General features: G+C 45.0%; 2 protein-coding genes across 6 annotated transcripts; one reads left to right on the top strand and one right to left on the bottom strand.

Moving 5' to 3' along the window:
* Window positions 1-1,214: 1,214 nt before the first annotated feature.
* On the bottom strand, window positions 1,215-4,956 carry borcs7 (BLOC-1 related complex subunit 7). 5 transcript variants are annotated; one of them, XM_044213083.1, is made up of 5 exons: window positions 4,725-4,949; window positions 3,665-3,727; window positions 3,414-3,418; window positions 3,280-3,300; window positions 1,215-3,189 (listed from the first exon to the last, which is right to left on the bottom strand). In XM_044213083.1, exons 1-5 carry the CDS (start codon window positions 4,851-4,853, stop codon window positions 3,138-3,140), a joined length of 270 nt encoding a protein of 89 aa, XP_044069018.1. In that variant the 5' UTR covers window positions 4,854-4,949; the 3' UTR covers window positions 1,215-3,137. The 5 variants fall into 5 exon arrangements, with proteins under 5 accessions (XP_044069018.1, XP_044069016.1, XP_044069014.1 ...); XM_044213081.1 differs by having other exon boundaries at window positions 3,414-3,457; window positions 4,725-4,944; XM_044213079.1 differs by lacking the exons at window positions 3,280-3,300; window positions 3,414-3,418 and having other exon boundaries at window positions 1,215-1,882; window positions 3,004-3,189; window positions 4,725-4,956.
* A 9-nt stretch (window positions 4,957-4,965) lies between these two features.
* On the top strand, window positions 4,966-13,780 carry LOC122883929 (steroid 17-alpha-hydroxylase/17,20 lyase). The gene is made up of 8 exons (XM_044213074.1): window positions 4,966-6,327; window positions 6,425-6,563; window positions 8,913-9,148; window positions 9,656-9,742; window positions 10,577-10,795; window positions 11,801-11,970; window positions 12,212-12,315; window positions 13,006-13,780. Exons 1-8 carry the CDS (start codon window positions 6,004-6,006, stop codon window positions 13,284-13,286), a joined length of 1,560 nt encoding a protein of 519 aa, XP_044069009.1. The 5' UTR covers window positions 4,966-6,003; the 3' UTR covers window positions 13,287-13,780.
* Window positions 13,781-14,076: the final 296 nt, after the last annotated feature.

Here is a 14,076-nt window from a genome sequence, read left to right as displayed (position 1 = left end):
CTTTGTCTGTCTCCTTTGGTATAATGCACATTAATGTATAAAATTGTTTTGTTTCTGCTTCAGAAGTATTCATTTAGTGTCCTTCACTCCTTTCTCACTTCTTCTGTTGGTATCTCCATGCAGATACTTTTGGTTTTGTTTGTCCAGGATTTGAGATATGTCTGAAATTTCTGTTTACCCCCACTACAATGGAGGTGCATAGATTTTCCTTTGTGCTACCCAAAGCAGTGAAAAATGGCAACAGTAAACAAAACTCAACAGTAATGGGTCTCTCCTGAAACAGTGTCCTGGTAGCTCCGGATCATCCACAGAGGGTCACTGTGGACAGTTTTGATTGGGACTATTTGCTCAGTGGAAAAAGACAAATTAAAGGCAAAACCTGAATGTGTGTGGAAACATAATAATGCAGATGCTTTTATACAGGACCAGGGCTGGATTGAGGACTATGAAAATGATGTGAATCATGTTATGGAATTCAGTCACCAGATCTCAACCCACCTGAACTATGAGAAATTTTGGAGTGACATGTTTGACACACATCATCAGCAAAACACCAAATGAGGGAATTTCTTTTGAAAGAATGAGTTCCACACAGTTGGAGAATCTATGACAAGGAGCACTGAAGCTGTTCTGGAACAACACCTTACTAACACACTTTATGGTGGCTTTTCCCTTCATTTGTTTTCAGTTGGAGATTTAAGTGAAGGTCCCTCAGTGGATGCTGGGATAAGCATCAGTAAATGTATGAACTTACATAGGAAACGCTGTTTCAGAGTTTGCTCTTAGAAAAATGCTTGTGGTTTCTGTATAAATGACAACTTGCATGTTTTGGAAATAATTATTAGCCTGACCGGTCAGCACAAACAGTGTTTAGTCTTGAGGTGAAAAGATTTCTGAGGCAGACGTGTCCTCGATGAGCCGCTGTCCCCGGACCTGTACCCTCGCAGACCTCGAGGCTCTGATAAGACGACGCGCTGTCGCAGGGGAAAAACATTATTTAGACTCAAGGTTTAAGAAAGGAGCTGAAAATGGCCTGGCAGCACGTGGGACAAGGCCAGCTCTGTGCCTGAGGCGTTGGGGGGTTAGATATGGGCTGAAGGCAAATACTGAACAAAAACTCCTCCTGAGGCCTTCATTTGACAAGCAGACAGCTCAGTTATACAGGTCAGAGGTTCGCTGAAGTTTGACTGTGGAGTTTAAAGGCTTTAGAAGAGTTTTTGTTAGTTAATCCTTTATTTCAACAGGTAGTCTCACTGAGATCAAGATCTGCTTTTTAACATTCACATACCAAAATAATAAGAATAAATAATGTAATGTAGACCATCACACATTCTCACATAAGATATAATGCGTGAGGAATTTTTCAGCTGTGATGCACTGAGCCGAGGCAAAAGGTTTGAAGGTGGAGGGAGAGGCATGCAGTATCAGCACAGCAGTAACTTACAGCACATAGCACCTTTCAGACGACTTAAAGTCGTTCACAAAAGACATAAAACCAAGAGATGTACATGTAGTTCAGTATCACATCATCAAACATCATTAAGATTAAAAGAGCAATTTAACAGATGAAATTAAAAGAACCAATGCAGTGAAAAAAAGAAAATGTCTTTCTAAATTGTCAAGCACAGACATCATGCAGACCGTACTGGACGTCTGCCTAGCACAAGAGACATTTGCTTCTACACAAAGATCCAATTTAGATTTTAGAAGCTTAGAAGCCAACGTGGAGGAGAAGTCCTCACGTGGCGGGAGTCTTTTCTCAGCTGCTGTTCCCAAGGAAAGAAGCTTTCAACCTCATATTCCCAAATGTTTGTAACATTTGACCATTTGAAAACTCTGAAGGGTTCGATGTGGACAGCAGGCACGATATTCTTCAGAGACACTGAAAATAGAGTACAAATCATATAGTTTACGTAAGAACCATTTCCATATTGTTTGTGTTTTTGTACCTTCCAAGCCACAGTTAATAGTTTAACAGTAATACACTATGAAGTATATGGTACGCTGTCGGGTCAATTGGATCAACCACGGTTAAAAAAACGTCTCGAATCACAGAAATGTTTTACTGCTGCTTCCAGTGTTTCTCAGATCTGCAGTCACTCTCAAAAACACAGCAACCTTAGAGATGAATATCTACTACTTATGATTCTATAACTATCTACACACATGGATTCTGCTGACTAGCCTGGTTGTCACTGAAGGCCAGTATGTACAACTCGTGCAGCTGCATTAGGTAACGAGACTCAGCAGCGGGGCTTCAGGGCCGCCGTCAGGGCCGCCGTCAGGGCAGCTGCTGGGCCTTCAGGCTGCTGATAACTTTGTCCCTTTGCTCCTCATCATGAGTCGGAGCAGGTAATGGTTAGAATTTCTCAGTTTATGGAGAAATATTCTTTTAATGTAGACTTTCCATTTCCTGTTCACTGGCTCGTTTCATTTTTAGGTGGCACGCTGCTGACGCCTCTTTGTTTCATGTCACGACAGTTGTCTTCAAATTAAAGCTGTCACAAAATGGAAACTACATGTTAAAGCAGCAATCTTTTTTAATGCATCATTTAAATGCACATTAAACTAGACTCGAAGAAGCGTACGCGCTGTCCCCTGGGCCGACCCGCGAAGCCAAGAGCACCCGATGGGGCTTAAGCAGTTTGTTTGCTCTCCTGCAGTGCACGCTGCCAAGATCTGCTCCATCCTTGAACCACAAGGGATCTGGACTCTGTGTCCTTGCCAAAACTTTTCCCAATTCATAATTTTTCATCTTATTCAACCGTGTAAAATGTCTTCTTGTTTAATTACTGTCCTCTCAAACCCTGAATGGCAAAAATGACTACACACACAATGAAATCCCAAACCACACTTTTCAATGCATGAATCCACCTTAAAGGTCCAGTGTGGAGGATTTAGTGGTTTGTCAAACACACACACACACACAGGCACTGTGTGTGTGTGTGTGTTTGATACAGAGCAGCACATCACTTCCAAAACGGGAAATGATGACAGTCCCACCTGTACCGGCCAGCAGCGTGTTACAAAGTATAGTTATGGCAGATTATCCGTGTGAGCAAACGCTGGACCCCCGACTGAGACGGTGTTGGTCATCACAGGCAGGACCCCCCCTCCTGAGGTCCTCTTCTGCTCCGTCACTTCAGCAAGTGTCTCAGCTGGTCCTGCAGGTTTTTGGAGTGCTCCACACTGGATGGAAAGGAGCAAACACAGGAGAGTCAGTGCACGTCGTCACTGCTGTTCCTGCTGAAGCATCAACAGTGTAGTGCTTAGACTCACTTCTTCTGGATGGCCTCCTGCCTTAGTGACAGACAGACAGACAGACAGACATACTCTTTCAATATTCACTTCCAGTTTGAACAGAAATGAATGAGTTTCGCATATTTGTACTCAAACAGCTGAATGATACTCACTGGTACTGTAAATGTGTGGTGATAATGGACATTTTTCTCAGACTCTGGAAGACAGACGATAATGATGTTGAACTGAGCCATCTTATGGATCATAAAAGCAACAGCAGACACCTTGACCTGTTATTACTTCATTTAGTTGTCACAAGCACAACAGAGAACCCCCGGTGGAATGGAATCTGGGAAACGGACTCTCAGACGTGGTACTGTGTGTGGTACTGTTGTATAATCAGACTGCATATTTTCATACTTACATCCTCAGAGTGCAGGATGGCATCCTCCTGAATGACCATGTTTCTTGCTGCTTGGCCAAGAAGCTGGAAGAGACAACAACTGATTATTTCCTCTACCATTCCATCTGCAGCTCATTTCCTCAGTTAGTCAAGTAAAATGTCAAACATTTAAACGTCCTAAAGCCCAAGGAGCTGTCTTCAAATTGCTTGCTTTTGTCAGACAAATGGTTCCAAACTATATAAAAATGTTCAGTTTCGTTTCACGTAAGACAAAGAACAGCAGAGAGGGAACGGTGAACAACGACTCAACGTCAGTGCAACAGTTGAGGGACCGGGAAGCAGACACAATGGCGGCCCTCGGCAGCGGAAGTTGGTCTTCTTCGTGGCGTTTTGGCGTAAGCATCTACACTGCGCATGTGCAGAGGATGGAAAAGACGAAACAACTTTATTGACTGATTTTCCTCAAGCCGGGCCATGTGTCATGGAGAACATGTGTTCTGGTTTCCCTCTGAGGTCCCCCGGCTGCTCTGCCGCCACTCTGGTTTACGGAGTTTAATAAACAGGATCAAAATGACCCAGTCAAGTTGTGTGTTGGTACAGGGGGCGGTGAGGCCCGGGTCCGGGCCCCGCCCCGCCCCCCATGCTTGCCTCATTAACTCATCAGTCGGTGCCCCGTATCGCTACTTTAACGAAACCCGGGGAACAGAGTCCTAACGGCGTTTCACAGTAAGGCCGTGTCCCAGCAGCACGGCAGGCAGAGCTGGGCTCGTTAGCATGCTCATTAGCATGTTAGCATGCTCATTAGCATGTTAGCATGCTCATTAGCATGTTAGCATGCTCATTAGCATGTTAGCATGCTCACCATGGCAAATGGAAAAACGTTGTTCCAGAACTGAATTGAACTGAACTAGTTAGCTTGCATTAGCGGTATCAAGTTACTAAATAAACCATTTAGCGGAGTTTCCCAAATGAAAGCCCTTCTGGTGGAGGCACGGCAGGTGGCGCTGCGTGCTAGCCAGCGGAGGCTGTTGGTGTTAGCAGCAGCGACCCTTTCTGCATTAAATCACCGGTGCGGTTTTACCTCCTGACTGCGGGATCCCTTCAGCACTTGGCGGGTCAGTGCGATCACATCCCCGCTACAGGAGCCCACCTTATCGGATAATAACCCTTTGACGGACTGGCCAAACCGCGGCTGGGACTCTGAAGCCATTTCCTGAGTCTGCTAGCGACGGTGCCTGGGCAGGGCCAAACCAGACGGCACCGCGCTGATGATCGCATTCCGTCTCACATGATTCACAGGCTGCAAAGCTAAAAGCACTTACATCGACTTTGCTCTGTATTCCATTAGCACAAGCATTTGATCTATAACAAGGCCTCTCTGCACCGTCAGAGTTCGGATGAAGACTCTTCGGAGTCCATTAGTCTGTGTACTGGACCCCCTCTTCACCTGCCTCAGCAGAGCTTTAGACCAGGTCCTCCAAAAGGCGGCACTCTTCACTGGCTCCCCATCAAATTCAGAATCCGATTCCAGGTTACTGTGATCACTTCGACATGGTGACTGGAGCAGGTCTCTGAGGGCCTCTGATCAGGGTGTGCTGGTTGCTCCTCGGTCCAGGATTTGGAGTTTGGACTAGTTTTTCTGTTCATCTGTCTGTCTGTATGAAGGATGCGTGTCATTTCTTGTGTGAAGCGCTTTGTGACGTCTCCGCTATATAAATAAAGTTTATTGGCCTGTTGTTTGCTTGCAGACTTGGATCAAATGTTTTGAACATATGCTGCAATTTCAAGAGAATTTGAGAACAACAAAGAAAAGAACAGGGAGAACTTATACCAGCTGATTCTTTACTTAAGTAAAAGTAGAAATACCGCAGTGTAAAAGTCCTGAATTCTGCTTTTCACGTGACGCTGTGCTATTAGATATATTATTATATATAATTATTGTGCTGGATTTTAAGCAACTGCGGCTGGAGTTTTACAGTGTTGGGCAGTTCAATGCTCAGTATGGCAGTGTGTCCTCATTTACAGAGTGATCACATGTTTTCTGTGTAAAATGCTCATTTGCACAGTCAGCACTTCTCCAGCTGTCAGAAACAGTTGGAGTGGAAATATTAAGTACAAATGCCACAGGACGCCACTGCAGGACCGCGGTTCACTTCAGTGCCTCTGGAATGTGGCTCTGTTTCGTCATGGTTTTCTGTGTGTCATCTTATCTGGTTGAAATTGGCCCAGCCTTAAATATTCAGAGTCAAGGATTTGGCATTGAAGGAGCTGCATAAAAGCGCGGCCCGCAGCAGCTCCGGGCCTTCCTGCAGAGGCCTCCGCTGAACCTGACCCCCCTGTCAGGGCGCTCTGCTCCGGACATGGCTTGGTTTCTGTGCCTGTGTGTGCTTTTGGCCGTGGGGCTGGCTTTGTTGGCGCGGCAGCTGAAGCTCAGGATGTCTGCGCCTGATGCCCAGGAGCTGGCCCGCCTCCCGGCTCTCCCGGCTCTCCCCCTGATCGGCAGTCTGCTGAGCCTGCGGAGCCCACACCCTCCTCACGTGCTGTTTAAGGGGCTGCAGGAGAAATACGGACAGACGTACTCGCTGATGATGGGCTCCCACTGTGTCATCATCGTCAACCAGCACACACACGCCAAAGAAGTCCTGCTGAAGAAGGGAAAGATATTTGCAGGAAGACCCAGAACTGTGGGTATACCTCTTCTTCATTGTCTTCTTCTTCTCAGCAGCAGCGGGGCTCATTTGTGTTTCTTCCTTTTCCATCCCTGTCCCATGTGTGATGAAGGTAACCACAGATGTTCTGACCAGAGATGGGAAAGACATTGCATTTGGAGACTTCAGCGCCACCTGGAGGTTCCACAGGAAAATAGTGCATGGAGCTCTGTGCATGTTTGGAGAGGGCTCTGCCTCCATCGAGAAGATCAGTGAGTACAGTCCACTCTACACTCCTCCAGCATGGCTCCTCTCACCTAACGCAGCCCTATGAACTGTGTTCTCTTTAGGTCGCAGCCCTAAAGAGCTTATTAATGAAGAATATTGGAAGTTCTGTGTAAAACGTATGTAAAAGTGATCAGTTAAAGGGTCAGTTCACCAAATTACAAAAACCGGTGTTCTGTCTTCCCTCTCGAGGTATCTCTCCATGCAGACAGTTTTGGTTTGATTTCTGAGGTATCTGTTTCCGACATTTCTGCCTCCAAACCAATGCAAGGGAGGTGTTTGGAAGTTAAAGAAAGTCAGCAGAAACAGTGGCCAATCCACAGACTCGCTGCACACAGTTTACAGTTGAACTACTTTCTACCAAACGCCCATGAAGACCATCTCCAGTTGATTGTAATTTGGGTGTGCCGACCCTTTAACATCGTCTGCATTTTAAAATTGTACATAGACGTCGTAATATGTGCTAATATGTGCAGTATTCTACACATAGTCTGCCTTTCGGAGTAATCTAAACAAGAGCAAATCAGAAACAATAAAGCTTAAAGTGGAAATAAACCCAGTGAATTTGACTGCCCTTTAATTATCTTCATGTAACCAACCCTTAAACAATCTGAGATCAGTGTGTAACATGCTTTATAGCTCTCTGTCTTCTATCTGGTGAGAAACATCTAGTATGAAAGTGTAAAAGTAAAATGTGCCTGTGAAGCAGACTGAAATGTTTCATGCATTCGGGGCGCATCAGTGGAATATCTGAGCCTCCTCAGCCGACAGCGACTCAGTTTAGGGCTGCAGCAGAAGATTCAAACAGGGAAAATGCCCATCACAAAGCCGACATATTGAACTGGCTTCTTTTGGCCCAGTACCAATCCTAAACCCAAAGGGATTCGGCTTGATGTCACAGAGGTCTAATGAATAATCGATTATCTTGTCGTCATAACAGATTCATCGACGAATGGTCATTTTGTTATAGGGTGTTTGGGTTGGATGCAGGACAGGGGACAGGACAGGGACGTGGGAGGACAAAGATGACATGTATGAATGGAGGTGTAGTGTAGGATTACGGAGAGCTTCCTTTTGTTTATAGATCACATGCCAGTGTTATTACAATACGTGCACATGGAAGAGTGTTTCATCGTGTTAATGAAAGTCCCTGCAGCCTGCATTTACTCAAGTAAAGCTTGAGATACTTGGACTTTGGGCCCCGGGAGCTCACCTGGTGGACCTGAGTCCTCGCCACAGCGGCCCGGGTTCGAGTCCAGCCCGGGCTCCCGCTGCGTGTGGTCCCCTCTCTCTCCCCTGCCTCTCTCTACTGTACTGCCAAAATAGATACTGTATTTTCTATTACTTCATGCTTCTACTCCACGACATTTCAGAGACACACAGTGAACGTTTCGCTCTACTACAGCACATTTATTTGACAGCTATAGTTACTTTGAGGATCAAGGTTTTACATGCAAACTATATGATCAGTTAATAAAATATGATGCATTGTTATACTGTACATTAAACTGCCCAACAGTATATAAAGTAGTCAAAATTACTTCAGCCAGTTACAACATAAAATGCTGCATATGCAGTAATGCATCTGTAATCATTCAGTCATATGATATCACACTGACAGGTGTCACTCTGCATTATTACTACTTTTACTTGCTACTTGAAGTACATGTTGCTGCGAATACTTACTTTTATTAAGTAAGATTTCGAATGTAGGACTTTTACTTGCTACGTTTATTTAAGTTAAAGATCTGCACGAAAATTAGAACTGAAATGTACATTGCTCAGTTTTATGTGCTGCTCCCTGTGGATTTGCTCTTCAGGACTCTCACAGGTGAGGTTGGAGTGTTACAGCTTAAAACACAAGTCTGGCAATATATCTATATTTTTCTTATTTTCAGCAGTTCCCATGAAAAGACCCACACCAACAACGTGTTAGTCTGTCGCTCAAGACTTTGACTTCCCCATCCTGTCTGCGGCTCTCCGCTCCGAGCCCATTGGCTCCTACTGCAGACGTACACCTTTAAAAACACCTCACAGATATATAGTTTCATTTTTAAACATTTCCTAAAACTGCTGGGCTCTGTAGTTTTTAGAAAATGCTACTAAAACAGCAGTGCGTCTGTTGGGGACTATTTCCAGCGGCGGATGAATCCACATGTGGTGCAACAGAGCGGCTCACTGATGTGTTTTAACAGTTTCTGGACAACAGTGGAGGAAGGAGATCCAGCAGCTGTGACTCACACAACGTACAGTAGAAATAAGTGAACATTCTTTAGAGAGTAAGCCTTGTAAACATGCAGTAAGTGAAGATGGTCTGTCGCCTGTTTCCTGCTCAGTCTGTGCAGAGGCCCAGTCTCTATGCTCCGTCCTGTCTGAGACCGCAGCTGCTGGACTGGCCCTGGATCTGTCTCCTGAGCTGACTCGGGCCGTCACCAACGTCATCTGTTCGCTTTGCTTCAACTCCTCCTACCACCGAGGAGACCCAGAGTTTGAGGCCATGCTTCGCTACAGCCAGGGCATCGTGGACACTGTGGCCAAGGACAGCCTGGTGGACATCTTCCCCTGGTTACAGGTAGACCACACGAGTGCTCTGAAGAAAAACCTCAGAGCAGAATTTGAATGTGGGAAATGAGGCAATAAACAAGAAGACATAGGAACATACAGGAGACATACAGGAACACAATTAAAGGTGCATCTAGAGTATTTTTAAACATCAGCGTGTTTTATTAGTATAATTAATACTTAATTACTATTGATATTTGCTGTGTAGCCACTGTCTTAGTGATATAAGACCACATTTCCCATAAATCCCATAAGATATCTGTGTGGAAAAGCATCTGTCTTTCAACTTTTGTGCTGGAAGAACAGTCCTCTCCTGCTGCTTTGACCCTAAAATGTGGCTCAGTGTGAAACGCTGTGTCTTCTTTAGCTAAGAAGGATGGCAGAACAAAGAAGGTATATTATAGAGATTCTGTTAGTCATATTTATAATAAAATATGTAAAGAAAATATATATGCACTAATTATATACCACACTGTATATATAACACAAATCAGTGACGTCTGTCTCTCTGTCACAGATTTTTCCCAATGCAGACCTGCGTCTTCTAAAGCAGTGTGTTTCAATCAGAGACCGACTTCTACAGAAGCAATATGATGAACACAAGGTACAGTCGGCCTCTTACTAACAATATGCCCTGTGCTGTCACTAACGAGGTGTAGCTGACCAGGGGCCACACATGCCCACAATCTGTAACTTTGATCTCTTAGGAAGGACAAGTGGAAGGGAAAATACAGACGCTGTTCAACTGGCCCACTTTCACTTCATTCCAGTTCACTGTTAGTGCAAGCTTCTTTCGTTTGATAAGTTTTAGTCAGTGCATAACAGGTTAGCTGAACATAAGGAATGGAAAGCTCGTCTTTCTGTGTAGTGTAAATTACAGACAATTCAACAAATATCGTGAATGAGGCTGAAGCAATGTTTACTTGGGTGTAAATGGGACTCTGTCAGTTTGTCATTAAGGTTTTAGCAGTTTTTTCAAGGGAATTTCTCTGGAAATCGACAGCTGCTTATGACGTCTACCCAGCTGTGTAACTGCTATCGTATCATTACCTGGCTCCGTTCTTAAAAAGCCAAATAACTGAGTGGAGACTGTATCGGAGCATTGTTCTCTTTACAATTAGGACCAAATTACATAGTTGCTTTCCAGGAAACGTCCTAGAAACTGATTTCAAAGTTTTGAGACCTGTAAAATAAAGTCTTACCATTGGTTTTGTACAAATCAATTAAAAACAGTTCAGGCCATACGCTAACAAACAGTCAGACAGTCAGATGATCAACAAGCCAGTCAAGCGATCTGTCTCAGCATTCGAAATGATTATTATTGTGAAACACCAATACTGACATACTTCACTGTGCTAAAGGCAAACCCCATGAAATACAGTAAACTGTATACCATGAGTGTGTCTGTACTGTACATTGGCACGGCGCCCCCTCCCAGGCAGACTACAGTGACCATGTGCAGAGAGACCTGCTGGACGCTCTGCTGAGAGCCAAGCGCAGCGCTGAGAACAACAACACAGCAGAGATCAGTGCAGAGTCTGTGGGCCTCAGTGACGACCACCTCCTCATGACTGTGGGAGACATCTTTGGAGCCGGTGTGGAGACCACCACCACCGTGCTCAAATGGGCCGTCACCTACCTCATCCATCACCCGCAGGTAAGGGCAGCAGCAGCGCTGTGCGCGAGAGGTGGGGGCGTTGCCTTGGGGTGTAAAAGCTTTTTTCTCCATCATACCTCGTCTGTTTGGATGATGGAATGCATTTATTTAGCCATACAGCCATGTTGTACTCGACTGATACTCTGTCAGAATTCGGTTAGAGTTCGGCTTAGTGTTAAAGTTGGGTTTAGGTTTTTGGCCTTCAGCTGCAGTTCCTCTGGGTCCACTAGATGCTACCCTGACTCCATTCAAGTTAAGTTTATTTCCACAACTTAGGCTCTCAATAGTTAATGTCACTTCTCCTTATGTGAGTCTTGGTTCCGGTTTTTAAAGTCTTTGTTTCCTTTAAAGGTCCAGTGTGCAGGATTTAGTGACATTTAGTGGTGAAACTGCAGTTTGCAGCCATGTGAACCCCGCCCCTTATTGCCACACTTGGATTTTCAGGCCCCAGTGACTGATGAAACTCATAATGTCTGATAATCTAGACTTAGAAGCATCTCCTCAGAAACATGTGGATGATGACACAGATGCTACATCCTCAACAGTGTTACCACAAAATGTCTGTGGTGATATATCGCTACTGCTAAAGTCTACTAGTCAGCAACTACAGTGAGAAGTGCCATCAGTGCCTCATCGATAAAATCAAAAGAACCCACAATCTGCTATAAGACTGCTCTAAACTTTGAGAGCAACACATCTGCAGGGAACACTCACTTTGTGTATATGAAGTGGGAAATTCACACAGCGCGTCCTGATAGCTGAACTGTTAAGGCGCATACCACAATGCCAACGTGAACTTTTGTTGCATGTCATATCCCTGCGACTCCCCTCATTTACTGTCCGCTATGCAAAAAAGGTCGAAAATGCCAAAAAGTTATATTTCTAAAAAAGTGTGAAATTCGTACAAACTCAAGGACTGAGAAAATGTTATGAATCATGGGTTTGTGAAACCTTTTCAAAATCCTGAAGGATACGACAAAAACCCATCTGTGTGTGTGTGTTTAGGTGCAGAGGCGTATCCAGGAGGAGCTGGACAGTAAGGTGGGGGGGGGGCGGTCCCCCCAGCTCAGTGACAGAGGCAGTCTGCCCTTCCTGGAGGCCACCATCAGGGAGCTGTTACGGATCCGCCCTGTGGCCCCTCTGCTCATCCCCCATGTGGCCCTCAGTGACACCAGGTACCCCCAACACTGCCATCCGCCTCTGATGGGATGGAAACATGCAGCTGATCAATGACTGATCAGTACCGCACCAGTTATACTGACAAACTGGACTGATTCCAGGGGGTTTTGCTCATGATTTAATCCGTACTAAGATATTTGTTTCATGCACAGAAAATCATTTCAAACCTGTAAACATCCCATTTGAGAGAACACTGTTCCTATAGCCTCCCCTTTCCGTCTCTGGGCTTCTCTGCAGCATCGGGGATTTCACAGTGAGGAAAGGAACTCGAGTCATCATCAACCTGTGGTCTCTGCACCATGACGAGAAGGAATGGAAAGACCCTGAGCTCTTTGACCCTGGTGAGAGGAAACTTCTGTCCAATGTGCCGTACTTTATCCTGGAAAATGATGCACTGCAGTGTCTTTTATGGAGCCAGTAGGCCCTTTTCTCATGTCCGCTGGGAAAAAGGCCAGTTGTGGCCTTTGACAGATAATTGAAGTCATCTTTTTACTGAACCACATTAATGATGAAACAAAGGAATAAGCCATCTAAAACTAAGTGTAAAGTGTCTAGAGACTGATAGTCCACCCAAGACGAGCATGCAATGTCATTTGTGGTGCAAAATAGCATTTAGCAGCAACAGCAATGTGTGTTTGCAAAACAAAAACTCCTGATTGTGCAGGACGATCCAGACCTCACCTCATGGGGACATTGTTTCTGGAAAGAGCAGTTGTTGTTGCACTTCCATTCACCTCCATTGTGTTGAGGTGGAGACAGATATCTCAGACCCTGGACAAATAAAACTAAATGAATGGCTAGATCCCACTAAGTAGGAAAAGATGTATTTTTTAAAGTTTAAATGAACTGACCCTTTAAGATAACTGTTGCTTGATTCTTATGCAATGGAACTGAGAGGCCTTATAGTTTTTCTGGCATAACAAAATGTCAAATTGAAGTATTTTTCACATGTGGCCCAAATATGAGCTAGCAGCAGGGTTGGACCCTGATTGTGAGGCTCAGTGTTGCTTGTGTGTGTTCTTGCTCTGCAGGTCGGTTCTTGAACAGTGAAGGCACAGGTGTGATCATCCCGTCGCCCAGCTACCTGCCGTTCGGTGCCGGGGTCAGGGTGTGTCTGGGCGAGGCCTTGGCCAAGATGGAGCTCTTCCTCTTCCTGTCCTGGATCCTACAGCGCTTCACCCTCTCGGTCCCACCAGGCCGCTCTCTGCCCAGTCTGGAGGGCAAGTTCGGCGTGGTCCTTCAGCCGGCCAAGTACAAGGTGAATGCCGTGCCCAGACCAGGCTGGGAGAGAAACAAGTGCCAGGCCTGCTGAGGCTGGCCCCATGTTCTCCACAGCAGTGGCTCTCAGCTGTGACCTGAACATACTTCATGCAGCAGATGATCACGCGTGCAGGAGTGAACTGGACATATCTTAACATCTCTTTGTATGTTTGACTTTTATTACTATTTCTTGACAATGTAACGCAATCTCAACCAACAGTTCCCAACATCATCTATAAATAAAACTCTGGGTCTGATATACAGTATTTGAACAAGTTCTCTCTGCTGCCCTGAAATACTTCACATAATAATCTCAGGCTCCGACCAAGCAATCTGATTGGTCAACTAGACATTTAGGACGTGCTCGTCACCAAAACATGAGTCCTCCAGGTGCTGCCTCCTTGTTTGCGGAGAGCAGTGAAAATGTTGCTTTTGAAAGGTGAAACGCCAACAAACCAGCAGAATATTCCGTTCGATGAAAGCATGTTGGGAATTGTGGAAATGATTAATCTATGTGTTTTCAATAAATGTTGACTTTTGGACTTTACAACGCTCTGGAGTCGGTGGAAATGATTGGATCACGTGGAAACTGTTCGGCCCATCCTCCGTTCTAACATCAAATAACTAATTAGAAGCAAACTTAGCAGAAAAACGAACACTTGAACATTTTTGTTGTATCTTTAATTTTGTTGGTAACTGTTGAATAAATCGCAACATTACACTCGAGGGTGACTTTAACGTCATTATTGGCACCTCAGCGATGCGGTCAGTGCCAAGTTGTGCCAATAATGACGTCAAAGCTCACCCTGGAGTGTAATATTGCTTAAATGGGAAACATACTT

The sequence above is a fragment of the Siniperca chuatsi genome, linkage group LG11, assembly GCF_020085105.1.
Source record: "Siniperca chuatsi isolate FFG_IHB_CAS linkage group LG11, ASM2008510v1, whole genome shotgun sequence".
Classification (NCBI taxonomy): Eukaryota; Metazoa; Chordata; class Actinopteri; order Centrarchiformes; family Sinipercidae; genus Siniperca; species Siniperca chuatsi.
This window is presented reverse-complemented; position numbering and strand designations above follow the sequence as displayed.

Coding starts and splice junctions, on each gene's coding strand:
- LOC122883929 (XM_044213074.1), top strand. CDS start 6,004: ATGGCTTGGTTTCTGTGCCTGTGTGTGCTTTTGGCCGTGGGGCTGGCT. Junction 9,743..10,576: donor AGCAATATGATGAACACAAG/GTACAGTCGGCC, acceptor GCCCCCTCCCAG/GCAGACTACAGTGACCATGT. Junction 12,316..13,005: donor CCCTGAGCTCTTTGACCCTG/GTGAGAGGAAAC, acceptor CTTGCTCTGCAG/GTCGGTTCTTGAACAGTGAA.
- borcs7 (XM_044213079.1), bottom strand. CDS start 4,853: ATGGCTTCAGAGTCCCAGCCGCGGTTTGGCCAGTCCGTCAAAGGGTTA. Junction 3,728..4,724: donor AGGGATCCCGCAGTCAGGAG/GTAAAACCGCAC, acceptor TGTCTCTTCCAG/CTTCTTGGCCAAGCAGCAAG. Junction 3,190..3,664: donor CCATCCTGCACTCTGAGGAT/GTAAGTATGAAA, acceptor CTTTCCATCCAG/TGTGGAGCACTCCAAAAACC.